This window comes from Passer montanus, unplaced genomic scaffold, assembly GCF_014805655.1.
Source record: "Passer montanus isolate IOZ18808 unplaced genomic scaffold, ASM1480565v1 scaffold79, whole genome shotgun sequence".
Classification (NCBI taxonomy): domain Eukaryota; kingdom Metazoa; phylum Chordata; class Aves; order Passeriformes; family Passeridae; genus Passer; species Passer montanus.
Genome location: NW_024373145.1, coordinates 2180919 through 2199178, shown reverse-complemented (window position 1 = coordinate 2199178; position 18260 = coordinate 2180919). Strand labels below are relative to the sequence as shown.

The 18260-nt window shown below is 40.2% G+C and overlaps 1 protein-coding gene across 1 annotated transcript in view; it reads left to right on the top strand.

The window, feature by feature from the left end:
• Positions 1–16059: 16059 nt before the first annotated feature.
• Positions 16060–18260, top strand: part of RFX6 (regulatory factor X6) — a 33278-nt gene continuing 31077 nt past the window's right edge. The window contains exons 1-3 of the mRNA XM_039731586.1: positions 16060–16219; positions 16371–16527; positions 18056–18179. Coding sequence (XP_039587520.1) covers positions 16060–16219; positions 16371–16527; positions 18056–18179 — 441 coding nt within the window. The remainder of the gene's footprint in view (positions 16220–16370; positions 16528–18055; positions 18180–18260) is intronic.

Here is an 18260-nt window from a genome sequence, read left to right as displayed (position 1 = left end):
TTAATCCCTAGTTAAGTTAACATTTAGGCTCTTTATTTTAATATAACAGTTTGTGTTTCTTTCATCTGCCTTCTTTCTTTCCATGTGGCATTCTCACTGCTAGGTCAGTGCAGATAGTAAAAAGCTGTCTGTCTTTTCTTTAACATATCTGACCACATTTATTTATGGGCAGATGTTGATACCAGTTTACTCTGCTTCTGCACCGACTCGCAAAAATTCCAGCTATTCCAAAGGTTTTCCTCTTGACTTATAAGTGTATTAACTGTAGTCAGATACTGGCCCTGAAATATGAGACATTCACCTGCAAATATTCATGTACTTGCTCCTTTCCAGCCACATAATGCAACCTAAAGCCTGGTTCCATATACTGTAGTGTTTCCTTTACCTTGCATATATTTCTGTATATAAGACTTGTGTATACTTAGATGTAACCAAAGCATAAGACTGAAGCTAGCCATTTCCTTAAGCAAGTCACAAGAAATATTAGTATAAAAAGTAGCTTTTAAGGGCTTAACACTAAGTATTATAATAAGGACTCAATGGAAACACAGTACTGATAATTTTAAACTTCAAATTTGTTTTGGTTTATGATTAGAAGCAGAAAAGGAACATTACTCTGGCCAGTCTCTAAAAACATATTAATTTCTATAGAAGAGGATTTTATCTACAAATAGAAAATCCTTACTTGATCACTGTGGAAAGTGGAAGTTGACAAAATAAACATCACATATAATTGATGCATAATTTCATGTTATTTATAAAAACACCATAAAGAGAGGTGTGCTTTCAAGTCAACTTCACAGATTTTATGTCACAGTGTTATTTTCAAAGGAAAGAGGGTTTATTATTTTTGTTTATTTTCAAGACCTGTATCTCACAATTACTACTAGTGATGAGAAGTATGAAATAATTTTATTAATATACCTCAGCCTAATCTAGTATTGCAGAATTTACTTGAACCGTTTGCAGATATCCTTTTTCTTCGGCACTTGGATGCAATAGAAATAATTGTATAGTACAAAGTGTTCCCTTTTTCAAACATAGCAACATATCATGGACACAACACCAGACTTTCACAGTTGCCAGCATAGGAGTATTCCTGGCAGGTAGATTCAAGCATAAGGGTCAGGGGAATTTGGTGAAGTACCATCATCTCTCAAAAGCTGCCTCTAATGGTCTGTGCAAAGATGGAAAACAGGACAGAACAATCCCAAAGCTACTGTGAGAACCATAGGTCTCTAATTCTAAGAGGCTTTAGAGGTTCTTGTGGGAGACAAAGAGATGCTGTCAGTATCTCTGTGTGCCCCACAGTCACCTGTTGCCATGACAAAGTGGTTACTTCCACCTAGACTTTGAGAAAGACCAGAACTAGTGGGGTTTGGAGGATGGCCCTTGCAAGCTCTCAGCACTAATCCTTCTGGTCACCTCTTGTAAATTCATGCCTACTAAATTTTTAGCAAAGTGTTGAAAAAACCCACCATTAAAAATGTACAAGAGAAGATGGGTATGACTTGAGTGTGAGACCAACAGGGTGTAACCTCGCAGCAGTGGACACCTGGAGATGGATCACCTGCTCCTCCTGTCTTTGCAGCCTCTAGACCTGGACACACACGTCCCTCTGCTTTTATGCAGAAGGAAGTTTTGCAACTCTCAGTTGCTCTGTCCAGCAAAGACAGACTACACTGTACATGAAACAAGGACCAACATTTTGGCTGAACTTCTTTGTCCTAGCCATTGTTTCTCATGCAGATGATAATAGCTTAGATTCCAACAGGAATATCTTTTCTCTGAAGCCCATCCAGTCAGGTACTGTTAAAGGAGAAAGACATTTTTAATGAGTTTATATTTTAAACTGGTTTTAATTGTGCTGTTTCCAAACATCCAACAAATAGCAAAACACTCTGCAAGACATGCACAATAGCTAAGGGAACAAAGAAAAAATTTGGATATTCTCACTGTTATTCAAATGAGTAGGGTAGCCCCCCCTCACTCAGACAGGACTTGCACAATGGCAATTGTTCTTTTTGAAGAAGCCGGCAATATTCAAATAAAATCCCGTCACTTGCATTAAGAAGATTAAATATTGGTTAGGATTGCCAGCTTTCCTGATCAATAGAACCATAGTGTTTAACACGGTGATTTTGATTTACTAAATTTCTTTTAAGGAAGTTTAAACAATGGTGGGGATGGAAAAAGGAAGGAGGTATTTAATGATTTAATTTCAAATACCTTTTAAAAATTCTCTACTTTATTGGGACCTATATAGACTAATATTAAATATGAAAATTAAAGAACGTGAAGATAAATACCCCTTATTTTGATTTGTGGTCTGTTATAAAAAACAAAGATAAAAATTAAAAATACACGAACAGCGAAATGGAATTTGGATGGAAGCCAACAGCTCACATTAATTCCTGAGAAACAAACTAACTCAATTTTCAAGTTCATTGAGTTTGTCCTCTAGAGGGTGTCAGCTGAGCTGCATGGTGGGAAGGACAAATCCTGTTTTTCTTTATCAGGTCACAATATCGTAATGTGTCCCCTGATGTTCCTTGAAAGTTGAATTTCCCCTGATGCAAATGACCTTGTTGGAGTACTTCTGGTGGAAAACTGAGATGCTGGGGCATAGAAGTGCCTTCAACCTCCTCCCTGGACTGCCAGGGACATCCAGGGCAGTCTCACAGCAATTTATTTTACAGAAAGTGTTTTAGTAATTAGTCCATGTTGTACACATTCAGTGCACCTCTGCTGTTTATGCTACAAAAAGCATATAAGAAATTAAAACAGAGTTGTGAAAGGGCCTACATTTGAACTAATGCCTACTTTTTTTGTTTTAGTTCCGATCAGATATGTTTGTTTCACTTAGCTTTTCTCTGATATTTTAATATACTTAGATTAAATTTCAAGTCAAACACAATTTTAATGAGAAAAATTCAAGCATATTTTAATTTTCTGATGTTGACAGGATATATTTTTAGCCATTCCAAAATTTACTTGTAAAGTATCTGTTTTTTGGTGTTTTTTTTTAATAATCCAGTAAGCCTAATCCTATCCCACCCAGCCAAGATAGTCAGCTACACAGGTTGGATGCAGGACAATTTTTCATAAAAGCCAGAATGAAAAGCATGACCCAACTTATTGAGATGACATTTTCAGAATTTTTCAGGTTTTATGTCTCTCCTTTGTTCCATCTCCTCCTCTTTTAATTGAAAAACGAAAGAGAAAAAATGTCATTCATCTGTTGACAACACAAATATTTGGTCCCAGCCTGTAGTGAAAGGGTCACCCAGAGGGAAAGCAAACCTCTAACTTAGGTATTTGGGCTTTCTCCTGAGAGGCTGGAGGCCAGGGGTCCTTCTGCCAGTGACTGCTCTCAATCCTAGAGTGACATCTTTCCTACATAAAAGGAGGGGACTCAAATCCTTCTTCTTCCAGTGTCCTGTACTTACTAGAATGTCATCAAAAATCTGTTTGAGAAAGCCCTTCTTGCCAGAGCAGTAAGAACCCTCCTAAGAGACTCAGCATATTCAGAAATGCCTGGGGTTGTATTGCCAAGTATACCTAGCATGTTTTGGAAAGGTCTATCAGCAAGAAAGTTGGGCTGGAGATCATGTCACACAGAAATGCCAATGGAAAGTAAGTATGAAGTTTGTGCCAAGTAACTCTCAGTGTTATTAATAAGAAACACAGTTCAAAATAAAATTTGGTTTATAGGAATTAAAAAATGTAAGTGATTACACTTTTTAGACATCTCCAGGGGTATTGATTGTGGAGGATCTGAGAGTGTTGGTTTTGAATACAGGCTGTTAAAGGGACAGGTAATCACATAAATCCAGATAGCCATCTTGGTAACCTTGTGCTTATTCTCATTAAATCACTTTTGCAAAGAGCACTTAGTGATTTTTTTAACTCTTGCACTGCTTGTTCCACATAAGTTCCTTTAAAAATATTTGCATTTTTCTTAAGTCATTTTGGAGATAAAACAGAACTGCTAATATTAAGCAGTAATTGAATAAGAGAAATGAAAATAGGTTTTGGAAGCAGGGACTGAAAGTCAGGTGGACCTTGATTTTAAGGGAGTGCCTTAGTTACTAAAATGTGTCATGAAAATACTCACCCAAATGTTCAAGTCTATTCAAATATCAGCAGACATCTATTCAAATATCAGCAAAAATAAGAGAGAATTCACTTGCTTTCGTCCTCAGCATACTTTAACAAGAACACATTTGGAAAGCATGGATTTAAAACTTTTCAGATAGACAAGAAAATCAAATCCATGTTCCCCAAATGTGCTGGCTGACAGGATCTAGAATGGCACACCAGGAAAAGAGCAGGTCTTCAATTTCCCATTTCAAAAACCTTTATCTTGTCACTATCTTGAAACCATGTATCTTTTCCCTGAATACTTAGTTATCTGACACAGAGAAAGATACTTTGGGATTGGACTGGAGAATTTCCCCAGCATCCTCTATTGTGTAGTTCTAGTGTAGTTCTGTGGTAATGCCACACTCAATAGTGCCTGGGAATAGGTGCCCATAGATGCCAAATTGTAGAAGATGCAAGTGGCATTTGAGGCTCCTCTCAGGACAAACTACTGTCGGCAGTCCTGAGCTCAGCCAGCAGGTCTTGGGGACCTCTGTTTCTGAGAATCTAAATCTCCTTATGTTTGTACAGGAGATAAGCTGTTAAGAGCTCCTTACCCGGCTGTGAGGCAAGGAACAAGATTCCTGAAGGTAGAAAGGTTTTATGCCTTAGCTAGCTCAGTTCAGGTTTGATGCTTATTGATTCAAGGTTGTCATTGTCACCCTTATTCTGGACTTTTTAATTTACTTTGGTTAAGATCTTTTGAGATCTTAAAAGATTTCAGTTCACCTTACAAGATTTAACTGATTGTGTTATAAAAGTAAACATACACCTGCAAAGAGAGTACAGGCAGAACAGGTGACACTCATAAAAATTCCTTTCAGATAAGGGAAAGAACCCAAAATAGTAAATCCATGAATCACTCTGGAGGCTGACTTCAACCTTCAGATTGAAAGACTGAAGAAAAAAGAAAAAAAGTTTCACACATTAACACCACTGGGAATGTTTACTACTAAAAAGTTCACAGTTATAATATTGTAGAGTAACATAACATTCTACACACTTCCTACAGAATGTGGTGCACTATTGTTTAAGGACAGCTTACATATTCAAAAATACTGCATTGCTGACTTTGACTAACAAGAAAATAGCAAAGAAAATGTTGCTGTAATTTCTGTTCAAAGACAAGAAATTGTCTTTGAAGAAATACCTCAAGGATGGATAAACCCATTAATCTGCACTTACTCTCTCAAGCATTCTGCTTATACACATTTTTTTAGAAATACAATATGAAATGGTTACCAGCATACAAATTAATTTGATCTTAAGTTTGATACTGAAACTCTTTGCAATCACCCAGCCTTTAAAGCTGAGGGTGTTAGAACAACTATCACGACCTCTTTTAATTGGAAGAAGAAACAAGTTATGTCAGCAGCTATACAAAAGACAGTAAAAATTTACTAGGATCAACCAAAGACAGAGCAAAATTACATTAGCTATGTCAATTTTTCTTTTACTTGTTGCCAGAGATTTGTTGGTATTTTCTCCAGTAGATTTTCAGGCATTCAATTTTCTGCAGTTTTTGGGTACTTCCATCATGACCTACATAGATGAAATGGTTATTGTCACACTGCCAGACAGAAATTTCATTATTTCATAGAAAAGTAAGGAAGTTTCATCTGAAAAAAAAGAAAGAAAAATCAGCATTTTCCTAGAGCGATACTTAAATATTTCTATGTTTAAAACACAGAAATCTTTACCAGTCTTTTCTGTCAGATGAGGCCACTCCAAAATCTGAAAGGATAAATATAAAACCTAGTACTACATGTTGTTCTAAGGATTCCCCTTCTTTCAACAGAAAAAGGGATTACTATCATTTAGAAGTAATCCAGAGGGGCTGCAAGAAAAAAGAACTTAAGGAGTTTGAGGCCAATCCATATAGTGTTTTTTCCATCTGTTTTTTGCTTTGTTTTTTTCTTGTTTGTTTGTTTGTTGTTCTGGTTTGATTTTACATTAGAATGGTTTCCTTCTTTTCACACATCAATTCCTTTATGTAAATTTCCATCACCCACTGTGAGAGCTCTGTTTTAATGTCACTCCTAGTGATAAGAAAAATCATATTTGAGTGGCATCTAATAGCTAAAATTTTGTTAAGATTTTTGTTAAAATCTTTCCTCTACCTCTAATACACTGAAATGCAGAATCCTCTGACATTCATTTGTCTAAGCAGTTTAATAAATGCAGCAGATTCTTAAGATATTTAAAATTGTTTGAGTTGAAAAGGACCATTAAAGATCATCTAGCTCCAAATCTCCTGCCATGGGCAGGGACTCTTTGCACTAGACCAGACTGGTGAAAGCCCCATCCATCCTGGCCTTGAACACTTTCAGATTTGGGGCATCCATGACTTCCCTGGGCAACCTGTTCCAGTGCCTCACCCTCATTGTAAAAATATCTTCCTTATATACAGTGTAAATCCACCCTCTCCCACTTTTCAGTCATTTCCTCCTGTCCTGCCACTACAGGACTTGCTTAAAAATATTTCTTCATCTTTCTTGTAAGCCACTTTTATGTACTGAAAGACTGCAAATATTTTCTTATTGTTCCTGAGAAAATATCTTGCTTAAAAAAGGTGATGTCATTATTTCCACACAAATGCATTCACAAATCATCAACAAGGCACAATCAAGACCTGATGATGATAATAATGATGATGATGATGATGATGATGATGATGATGATGATGATGATGATGGTAGTTCCCATTAGAGTCTGTGGATATATCTGTAAGTTAATGAAAAGTGATTAGTAATATCATGATTGCAAGAAGTGAAGCAGTAAAACAGGTCTCTGCAGAGGTGCCACATCTAGTCCTATCTCATTAATGAGAAATTAGGAAACAGAGAACTAAATTATTTTCTGCATTACACTAGAGTAATTGAAGCCTAACTCTGCAGAGGTGTTTAAGCTACACTCATCTGTACCCCCCCAGGACTGAAACATGATAGATTTCCAGATAAGGTGTGAGACTATCATGTTCAGAAATGCCCCAATCTGCCTTCTAATTCAAAGATCACAATAATAGGTCACAATGTGATCTATTAAGTCCCAAGGTCTTTGAAGACAAAAGTTTTAATATGCATTGCATTATTAGGAAAGTAGCATATGCATTGCATTATTAGGAAAGAACTGTTAAGGGAAACATGAAAGAAAATAAATGGAAAGTGAATTTTAGGGTGAGAATTGTTTAATCCCGAGTATCCAACACAAATATTTGAAAAACCCCCATAGTCACCAGAGTTTCTCATCAGGAATTTAGCATGAAAGAAAAGAAATGGAAAGTGAATTTTAGGGTGAGAATTGTTTAATCCCGTATATCCAACAAATATTTGAAAAACCCCCATAGCCACCAGAGTTTCTCATCAGGAATTTAATTCCCATGACAGCTTTCTTTCTCCAAAGGTCTAACACTTATTCAGTCTGGTTTATTTATGTTATTTCCTATTCCTAAACTGAGCATTTCCAAGTGCCTTGTTTTTAATGAAGTGTAGCAGTAGTATTTGATTGGAATTTTGATAAATGTGCAGATATATCCATGTGTATTTTCTGCAAGCTTATATGCAAATAAATGAAAAAAATTAAAATGTAGCTAGATAAAGACCAAGGATTGGTTTCTGTTGCCATGTGTTATCATTCTTCACCCCAAAATAGAATGTATTATGATAGTTACAAAGTTTCTCTGTGGAATTCCCCTAGCTGCTGAAATAATGTGATGTGGTATAGTGGCCATGGTGGTATTCAGTCAAAGGTTGGAGTTTGTAGTCCTGGAGGTCTTTTTCAACCTTATCAATTCTATAATTCTATGAAAATGATTCTATAATTCAAACAAGGGTAACAGAACTGGAGAAGGGTAAGTCCAACATGCTAAAAGCATGGAATAAACGTGAAGCACCCTTTACTGCCATCACAGTAACCCAGGCATCACTTCAGGATGCCCTTAACTCGAGTTAGTTCAAATTGTAGTGGGATGTACTGCTAAACCCTGCACAAAAGCCCTCTGCCCTTAATCACAGAATCCATCTGTTGATAAGAGACACAGCAAAGACCTTTCTGGTGTTTTCAAAACATGCAGCAGGTGGAACAGGTGGCGTTGAAGGTGTTCTGGGTAAAGGACTAGCTCAGGCTGGCTGGAGCTGAGGAGATACTCAGTCTCCTTCAGCTTGGTGTGTTAAATGCAGCAGGAAACAGGCATGGTGGCTCATTTAATGTCAGTGATTTGGGAAGAACCCTGACCACCAGGAACCTGGTTACTGAGCACATCCAGTATCCCTTTATCAAAAAATCCTTATCAATTTAGATCCTCTGCATCATGCAAGGTTTCATACTGTGCCCTCCCCAGGGCGTGCCTGGCTTTGTGTCCACTATCCCAGCTACCCCAAGGATCTTGCCCTTGGCCAGGATCTGGCCCTTGGCCAGGATTTATGCTCAGAAGTGCTGAAAACAGTATGACCACTTTGTGGTTGAAGTTAGATCTTTGCATTAAACAACACAACTCCTCTTATGCAGATATTTGAGTTAATTTTCCTCCAGACCAGATTCCAGAATCTGTTACCAGCAAGAAGTCATGATTTTTCTCAGAGCACAATACTTCTCTGACTGTGTACGTGTGACAATGTGAACTTTTATTGAGTGTTTGCTTAGCAAATAAGGACCTAATCAAGAGCCCATTGAAGTCAGTGGGAAAGATACCATTACCTCTGGATCAGGCATTGAATTGCTCTCACATTGTGATTAAATATAATGTATATATTAAATGCTTTTTAAAATATTGTCCAAATATATAACAAAGGGAAAAAATAATTTTTTCTTCTGTCACAAATTTTAAAATAATTGGCTATAACTTTTTCATTACTGGGAAACACCATTTCATCAGTGAGAAACAGGGGACAGCAACAGCAAACACTTGGTTCCTGACCTCAGAAAACACTTGCCTGGAGTAAGTCAGAGGCTAGCAGTGCACGAGTGTCTCTCTTGCCAGGAAACAGCCTCACCTTCTCATCATTCAAAGCCTTGCTCCTGCATCTCAAAACACAGCATATGTTAGAAATGGGAATATGCAAAGGGGCAAGCAATGGTTTTGTTTCCAGATTAATTGAGAGCCTGAGCAACTTCCAGGGCAAGGCACTGCTTGTCCCTGTGGCTTTGTGTAGTGTGGCTAACTGATCTCAATAAAAAAAATTATTCTAAAGTAAAACCCAGAATTATTCAGAGTAACAGAACACTAGATTCAGATACAGAGCATTTTGTAGATTCCTAGTGCAGCACACTTCTGTTATGCATAGCTGGAAAAAATTGATAATATTCCTTAAAAATAGAAGGCAAGGCAAGGCAATAAGGAAAGGAAAATGGAAGAGGTTTGTTCTACATGATGGAATTGCAAAGTTGCATAATAACTATGTGAGATTATTTGTTCAAAGATAGCTGCATCAATCTAAAAAGCACATTTTGCACATCACCCATGAATAGGTCTGTGGTTCCACAGGCAGTTCAGCAGATTGTATTACTGCAAAAGTTAGGAAATCTTTCTCTCCTCCATTCTTATACATCCTTTATCCTGACCATCCTCCTTTCTTTTCCTGCAGTCCCAGTGGTACCATCCCACCCACATTCTGTCTCTGATCACATTTCTGGGCTCATTTAACAATTTGAAATATGAGACAGCCTTTCATTGTTGTCTTGTGGCCTTTTTTCCTGTTACTTCAGTAAATTAAACTGACACAGACGTGTCTACAAGTGCTGAATGCTAGCAGAAGGAGTGTGTGGCTAGGAACAGGGTGGACAGAGAGACACAGAGTGGAACAAAACTTGTTTAGAGAAGTGGTGAGCTGTCTGTGAATGTAGCAGTTCAGTGAGCTGCACCCAGCTGGTGGTAGAAGCTTCGGGACTCAGCTTTGCATAGAGAGAATGGTCCCTTGACTTTAGTGGTTTGCTTCTGTTAACACCTATTTAGAAGTTGTTTGCAGATAGGCTAGTTATACAAGAAGTGCTGCTAAAGACCTGTTTGGAGTACCTGCAGAAACTCTCAAAATCACTTCTTTAAGGGTGAACATATCCTCTAAGCCCAGCTCTATTCTTGGATCATTAATAGTGGAACACAAGATGTTTGAATAGCTGCTGAGTGAAAAACTCTGCTGGCCTCCTTAATATTTTTTTTTTCCTGAACGTACCCACCAAAGCACAGTGCAAATACATGAATGGTGAAGTGGCTGTTCAGTCTGTAAGCTTGTAGGAGCATGTACTTATATGAATACAAACATTTTCTCCCAATTTGGCACAGGAAAAAAGAATACATACTGAAAAATGACATTTCAAAATCAAGATAAGTAACCTGAGACAACTGTTTAACATTACCTGAAGAGAGATGTAAGCATTGAGATTTTTTTTGCTTACATGTAGCCACATAAGTTCAGAACTATACCGTTTACCTCAACTACCTACAGAGCATAGAGTCTCCTGGGGTTTGTAGAGGAGATATGTGAACTGTGAAAGGGGTGTAATATATGGTTTATTTATTTTGAAGTTTGTTCTTTGGGAAGAAAAATAGAAGGGCTCACTTCAATACAAAACAGAATGGGTTTTCATTAAAACATCATAGGAAGAGGTAGTGAGTAAAATACCCAAACATAAAGAGACAGAGAGACAGGTCTGGCTTTATCAACTGGACACAGACCAGGAAATACCTTATTAAACATCACCATCTACTGGATGCCAGCAATTGTTCCTTACAAAGGAAACTGTAAGCTTCTATACTGAATTAACTTGTCAGACAAGCTGATGCTTTTACAGATCTGGCCCTGCTTGTAAAGTTATTGGCAGGACAAGGCTTGTGGGTCTTTTCCATACCTAGTTGGGAAAATATTTTCAGAACTATGGAAACTCAGAAAATTCAGGGTAATATATAAAAAGCTGTGAAATGGCTAATAAGGCAGAATGAGAACCCACAAGAAGAAGGAAAGTTATTGGCAGGACAAGGCTTGTGGGTCTTTTCCATACCTAGTTGGGAAAAGATTTTCAGAACTATGGAAACTCAGAAAGTTCAGGGTAATATATAAAAAGCTAATAATGGCTAATAAGGCAGAATGAGAACCTACAAGAAGAAGATGGGAATAGTCAGGCATAGGGGAAATAGCATCCTCTGGGTAATCAATTTATTTTATTGTGGTATTTTTGTGTAGATACACACACAAAAACTCATGTTCCCAATGCAGTTGAATGGTTCTCCTCCTGGATAGTTCATGCTGATTACAGTTCCACAGTTTTGAATATTAACTTTTTGCTCTGCTGGCTCCACAGATCAAGTTCAACCATATTTGTGTGATTTTACAGCCTCAGGACTGGCAGTTCACAGAGCTTGCTGAGGTCAAAAGGCACCAGTGGAGGTTGCACTCCCCTGCTGTAGCTGCTGAGCTGGACTAGCTGGGCAATGAAAGATCCTCCTTCCCTTCCCACTGAGAGCAGAAGTCTCCAGTCCCACTGGAGTATGCCACTTCCATTGTCTGGTGCCCTCCCTCCACTTCCATATCTTTCTCCACCTTCTTCTACAAGCGCCAGAGAGGCCACAGCACAAAGTGACAGCAGTCGGTGATACAAGTATCCTCCTCTGTGGTAGAAGAGAGACGCAATGGAAGGAAGAGTGCTTTGAGGGCACTCCTCTTTCTTTCCCTTTGTTTTCTCTAAGGTTTCACCTAGTTACATGCACAAAACTGGTGACTCAAGACACCAGAAAGAAGCAAATTCTTTAGAGAAATCACTTAGCAAAAATTGCTGACTTATAAGAACCTCGAGAAGGGCTCAGAAAAAAAACCTGCAAAGACAAAAAAAATTTTCCCTTATCACTGAGTGATGTTCTCGAGCCATCAGTATAGTTAATTTATCAAAAGGAATTATTCAATAATTATTGGAAAAAATAAACCTAAGATTTTGGAAGATGTTTCAATTTGTTTCAAATTTGACCCTTTAATTAATAGAGATTCTTAACTAAAGAAATTTTTGTGATAAATGGATATATGCTTTCAAAAGGTGCTGCCAGCGACAGCGTCAAATGCAGGGGCTCTTAGCTTAGTGCATCAATTTTTAACTTTTTTTTAATTATCGAGGTGAAAATACTCTCAAAAAGTAAACACTGAGATATGGAAAGGACCAAAATAAATGGGAAAGTTATCTTGTTTGAATTGGTGGTGATTAAAACTGTTTCTTGCACAGAGTCACAGAAAACCAGAAATGGAGTTCTAGGAAGAGCTGAATAAATTCATGCTATGTCATAGCAGAGAGAATGACAAACACTGACAATGATGACAAATTAATTTATTATATCCTCATGGAATACTGGTAGGTGCCATACTTTACTTTTATCGTACTATCAGGATATTTGGAAAGAAATAGGTGTTACAGTCTACAAAAGAGTCCTGGCATCAACACTGTATCAGGGCTCCTGTGTAGTTCATTTGTCTGGGGAGGATATGAGGTGAAACAGTTTCCAACACTTAAGTAAACATCATGCAGGATTACACAGGAACAGATCAATAACAAATTGTATTTCTATTGCTGCATTTATCTTCCAAACATTTTGCAGTTCAAAACAGAGAACCCCTCAGGCAGATTGTTGTTAACGGCAAGTCACACTGATATGAATAAAGTTGAAAAATGTTTTGTTTTCATGTGCTGTGTTGGCAACAAGGAAAAGAAACACTGCAGCAAGATGAAATGGTGCAATACCTGAGTGCTGATATAAAAGATATTTCACATGCAAGTTATAGAAACAAACATTTATTTTGTCCTGCAGAGCACATGTATCTGATCATTTACTCCAGACAATGCAACACGCATAGAAACAAACATTTATTTTGTCCTGCAGAGCACATGTATCTATCATTTACTCCAGGCTATGGAACACATTGTTGAATTTTGGTAGAATTACATCATTACAAAATTCACCTGAAACTAAGCAAGGCTTCCTAGGCTCTCAGTACAGACCTAGAAGGGAAACAGATTCATGAGAAGATGATCTGTTTCACTGGGTAATGTGCCTGGTATGAATTATCTCTGGGAGACACATTTTCTTCTCCACATTTTCTTCTCTAAAGGGAGACTGAGGTGAACAGATTAGACTAAGAAAACTAACTCTGAGACAAAGTTAAGCAAGAGGGGTTGCATGCTTCAAGTACAAATTACTGAACCAGTTTGGGTTGGAAGGAACCTTTGAAACTCACGTAGATCAATCCTCCTGCAATGTGCAGGGACATCTCCAACTACATCAGGCTGCTCAGAGCCCCATCCCATCCAGCCTTACTTTGAATGCTTCCAGGAATCCAGGAATAGGACTGATGCATGCACACACCTTGGCATCCATCTTTGTGCATATGTATATATATATATATACATATATATATATAGGTCTGAGTGTGTGCGCAATTTTTAAACAGGAAAATTCTAAAAAAAACAAATATACATGGACATATGTTTTAACACTTCTACTTCATAACGGAACCTTTGAAACTCACGTAGATCAATCCTCCTGCAATGTGCAGGGACATCTCCAACTACATCAGGCTGCTCAGAGCCCCATCCCATCCAGCCTTACTTTGAATGCTTCCAGGAATCCAGGAATAGGACTGATGCATGCACACACCTTGGCATCCATCTTTGTGCATATGTATATATATATACATATATATATATATAGGTCTGAGTGTGTGCACAATTTTTGAACAGGAAAATTCTAAAAAAAACCAAATATACATGGATATATGTTTTAACACTTCTACTTCATAATCAGATTTTATTCGGTAATAAGCAATATGGTTCGGACCATGATTCTCAACAGACAAAACCCAGAACAATATTAAAAATGTTTAGGCACAAGCAATGCTGTAATGTCCTTGGTACTTGTGGTTTCAGCTAGCCCAGTTCTATACCTGCCCCATCCTTTCTGTCTCCCAAAGGCTGAAATCATACATTCAGGTGGACTGCTCACTCCAGCAAGAGGGAGCTTAAATCTGGGGAAGGATTGTCCACCTGCCATAGCTTTTGGTGTCTGTCCTTTGCTACAGCAGGATAACAAATGCTTGCTGCAGGATGGAAACTAGAAGGTCCCTAGGCTGGACCCCTTACTCAGTTATTACTGTGTTGATGAAGATAGATAGAATTCATTAGTGTCACTGAGAATATTCTGCCACTGTAAGAATCCTGCCCTTTAAGGACAAATAGCTCCATAATTCCAAAATATCCATGTTCAATGTTACACTGGATTTTGATCACAAAAGATTAACACAGCAATAAGCAGCTGAGAGGTTTTATTATACCACAGAAATACTGGTCATGGTGGACCAAATTGTGAGCACCTGTGCCAGTGCTCAGGCCAGCCAAAAGTCAGAGGGTCAAATGAGATTTTACTGCAACCTCAAACAAAGCCATTGGACCCAGATGCTGAACTGTCCCAGTGAGTTGCAGTAAGAATTGACTCAGGCACATGTGGTCAAAGCCATATATAGCATCATTTAATGAAGTAAGGAGGGAACATGTAAACAGGGAAGAAATGTTGACTGGAGTAACTGGTTATGAAAGAAATATATTTTACACAGTGGAGGGAACAGGTGTAAGCAGAACAGGAGAAACTTTAGGCTAAATGTCATTTTTGACTCTGAAACCCTCTCATAGGTCTGCCTTGGTTCTGAAGTCCATCATTCATTCTTATGATGAGGTTTTGGGCCTTTCAGCAGATATGGGCACACCTGGGGTTTTGTTAAATATGGATTTGAGAGATGATAGCTGGTCTGACAATGCATCTCTGCAGGAGCAGAAGTGGTCATATTCTGCTGCTTTGTAGTGCTGGTGGTATCAATGACTTGAGGTGCAACAGAAGACTGGAAGAGAGTAGAAGGAAAACAGCTGTTCATGAGCTTTGTGTTTGTGACACTACTTGATGGCTCAAAGAACGTTTTACAATTCATCCAATATAACATTTCAGGGCTGCTTGCTACCACAAGTCTTACTACAATTTCCCAGTCCTTATCTGGAACAGCACAACACTGAATATTTTGTTTTTGTGAGAATTTATTAAAACAGTAGATGTTGCAGTGATCAGACTAGATTTCCATCCTACTGACAGTTTTGTTTTCTGGAAAAAGCAAGGACCACTTTCTGTGATTCTCTCCAGCCATCTCTCAGTCAGCATGCTGAAGTGGAGCACAGCAAAGACACGTCTGCCAGATGAATGTACAAAATGAAGATGTTTTGCTCCATCACCCACAAAATTACGCTGGGAATTAAGGAAATACGGACAGTGACAGTGCTCGGAAGGGTCCCACGACAGGCCCTGCGGCTGTCAGGAGGTGCGAAGTGCAGAGCGCCCGTCGCGCTCCGCCGGAGGGGAGAACAAGGAGCGGCTCCGCGGCCGCCTCTGCGCTGAGGGGACGAGGGGACCCTGCGGCCCCGTGTTGTGGCGGCCCAGGAGCTGCTCCCTGACACCGCCGGAGCCACCGCCGGCGGGGTCAATCATTAAATCCCTGGCAGATCCGCTCCCGGCCGGCTCCCCCGCACCTCCTCGGCTTTTAGCCGTGCCCTGTCCCCTTCTGGCCTGACCGAGCAGGGCGGCGGGAGGGGAGCGGAGGCAGGGACGGAGACAGCTCCCGGCAGCGGGCCCCGGTGCGAGGCGGAGCCCCGGGGCGGGAGGGCCGTCCCCGCCCGCTCGGGAGCCGTGTCGCCTCCCTGGACGGCGCCGTAGGGCACACCTGTCCCCCGCTGCCGCCCCCGCATCGCTCTCCTCCCCTTCACGGCGGCGCTCGGCCGACACGGTCTCCGGCCGCGGTGCAGAGCCCCGGCCCACGCCTCAGCCGGCGCCCCGGCCGCCGCTGCCGTCCCGCCGCCCATGGGCGCCGCCCGCGCCGCGCCGGGACGGAGCCGGCGGCGCTGAGGAGCATGGCCAAGGGACCCGAGCAGGGGGACGCCTTCCTGCACCTCCCGGCCGCGCAGGCAGTGCCCGCCGAGGCGCAGGAGGAGCGCTACGCGGGGCTGCTGGGGCGAAGCTTGCTGCCCTGCGCCCGGGAGGCGCTGCCCGAGTCCGGCGGCATCAAGGCAGGTAAAGGCGGGGAGCCGGCAGCGAGCGCTGCTCAGCCCGCGGCAGCCGCTGCTCGGGCTCCGGCGGGAGGGGCGGCAGGCGGGAGGGGCGGCTGGCTGCGGGACCGTAACGATGCCCCCGGGCCTCTCTTCTTGTCCCCCGCGGCGCTCAGAAACTCGCTTCGGCAGCGAAGCCCTCTCCTCGGAAGAAGAGGATGCGGATGCTCGCGACGGCGCGCTGACAGCCGCCGACCAAAGCCCGTCTTCGAAGAGGAGCATCACGCAGATCATGAAGGACAAGAAGAAGCAGACGCAGCTCACCCTGCAATGGTAGGGCTCCAGGGAGCCCCCGCTGCCCGCCCTGGGGGCTCCAGGACCGAGCCGGCGTGTCCGTCACGCTCAGCGGGACCCTTCTCTAACAGCTGAGCCGGCCAGGAGGGCGACAGCTCTTTTAGAAAGAATTTGTCATTTTGGAGGTGTTTCGTTTGTTGGTTTTTGTTTTCTGTTTTTGTTTTGCGGGTTTCTTTTGGATGAGCCTCATCTGCAAATAAGGACACCCATCCCCAGATTTCTGAGTTTTGAAATTATCAAAGATTTGTCACATAATAGAAGTCTCAGATTCTCAGACTATGTGGCTATCAATGAAATGTATCATCAAAATGTAGAAATGAAACATTATGTAAGAATTGCATTTGTGACCAGTTAAATTTTCACTGTCTTATAATGCATTTCTTTTACATTATATTCTCCCGCCCACTGAGGACCTAACTTTGGTTTATTTTATCTGGGGAAAAAAAGCTAACCAAATAAGAGGTCAAATTCTGCAGACATTAATTGATAAATGTTTATATTAAAATACACTTGAAATTAGGGAAGAATTCTGTTGAATTAAGTGGGACCTTAATTACAAAATGCAGACTCTCAATAGAGATATTTTTCCTTCTATCTGAAAAATTAGACTAATCCAAATTATTCCGTTCATTATTCTAGTTTACTTCTGATTGTAAATAGTTAAGGATTTGTGTCTGGAAAGTCCATACAAAATTATTCCATGTGCAGCACTTACTACACAGTATTTTCTTACAAATTTATGTAATTTGAGAAACAAATGTATTGCACATCATCCCAAGAGTAGTGAACAATGTTAAATGATGAAGAAAAAAACCAACAGGACAGAGAAATACCCAGCTCTTACCAAAGGCTCTCTTCAAGTAAAAATAGTCAGGTTTTTGCTTCAGTTTTAAAAATTTTACTTTAATGACCATAACTCAGCACTTGTATTCTGTAAACTGATTGGGAAGCTACTTAGAAATTCACCTTCTTCAAAAAACACTGTTCTTTGTTTTTTCCACTGTGGTTTGATGCATTTCTAGGTCCAGAGTGGAAATTAAAAAGCAAAACAATGAAGAAAAGAGACATTAGCTCAGCTGTTGAGGATACAGTGAGACAGAAGATGCAAGTCCAGGTCCCTGGTATTAAATCCTTTCAAAGGACTGACTTAAACCCAGGTCTTTCATAGTCTAGTTAAGTCTCTTATTTTCAGACTAAGGCTGGCTCTTAGGTGATGATAATTTAGTTATTTAAATAAAGCAAAAAAGTGCTGACATTGAAAAAGACTCATTAAGAACAGGGATCTGGCTCCAGTTTTCCATATGCTGCAGCTAGCCTAAGCAGCAAGTGTGGAGTCTGTCTGTAGTGCCTGTCATGTTCAGGAGAACCTCACCTGTGTGCTCTGATGGAATTCTTCAGTAAAATAAAAAAAAGAAAAACAACCAAAAAAAGAGAGCAAAAACTGGGAAATACAATTAGGAGAAATGGCATGTTGCTTCTTACTCTGGCAGTTTCTTTCTCTACACAGGCTGGAAGAAAACTACATTGTGTGTGAAGGAGTTTGTTTACCAAGATGCATCCTTTATGCACATTATTTAGACTTCTGCAGAAAAGAGAAGCTGGAACCTGCCTGTGCTGCAACTTTTGGGAAGGTAATAACTAAATGCCTTAATAATTTGTTAGGTCAGTTGTTTGGAAGAGTCACAGTTTAGTACACCTGTGTAAGAATTCTT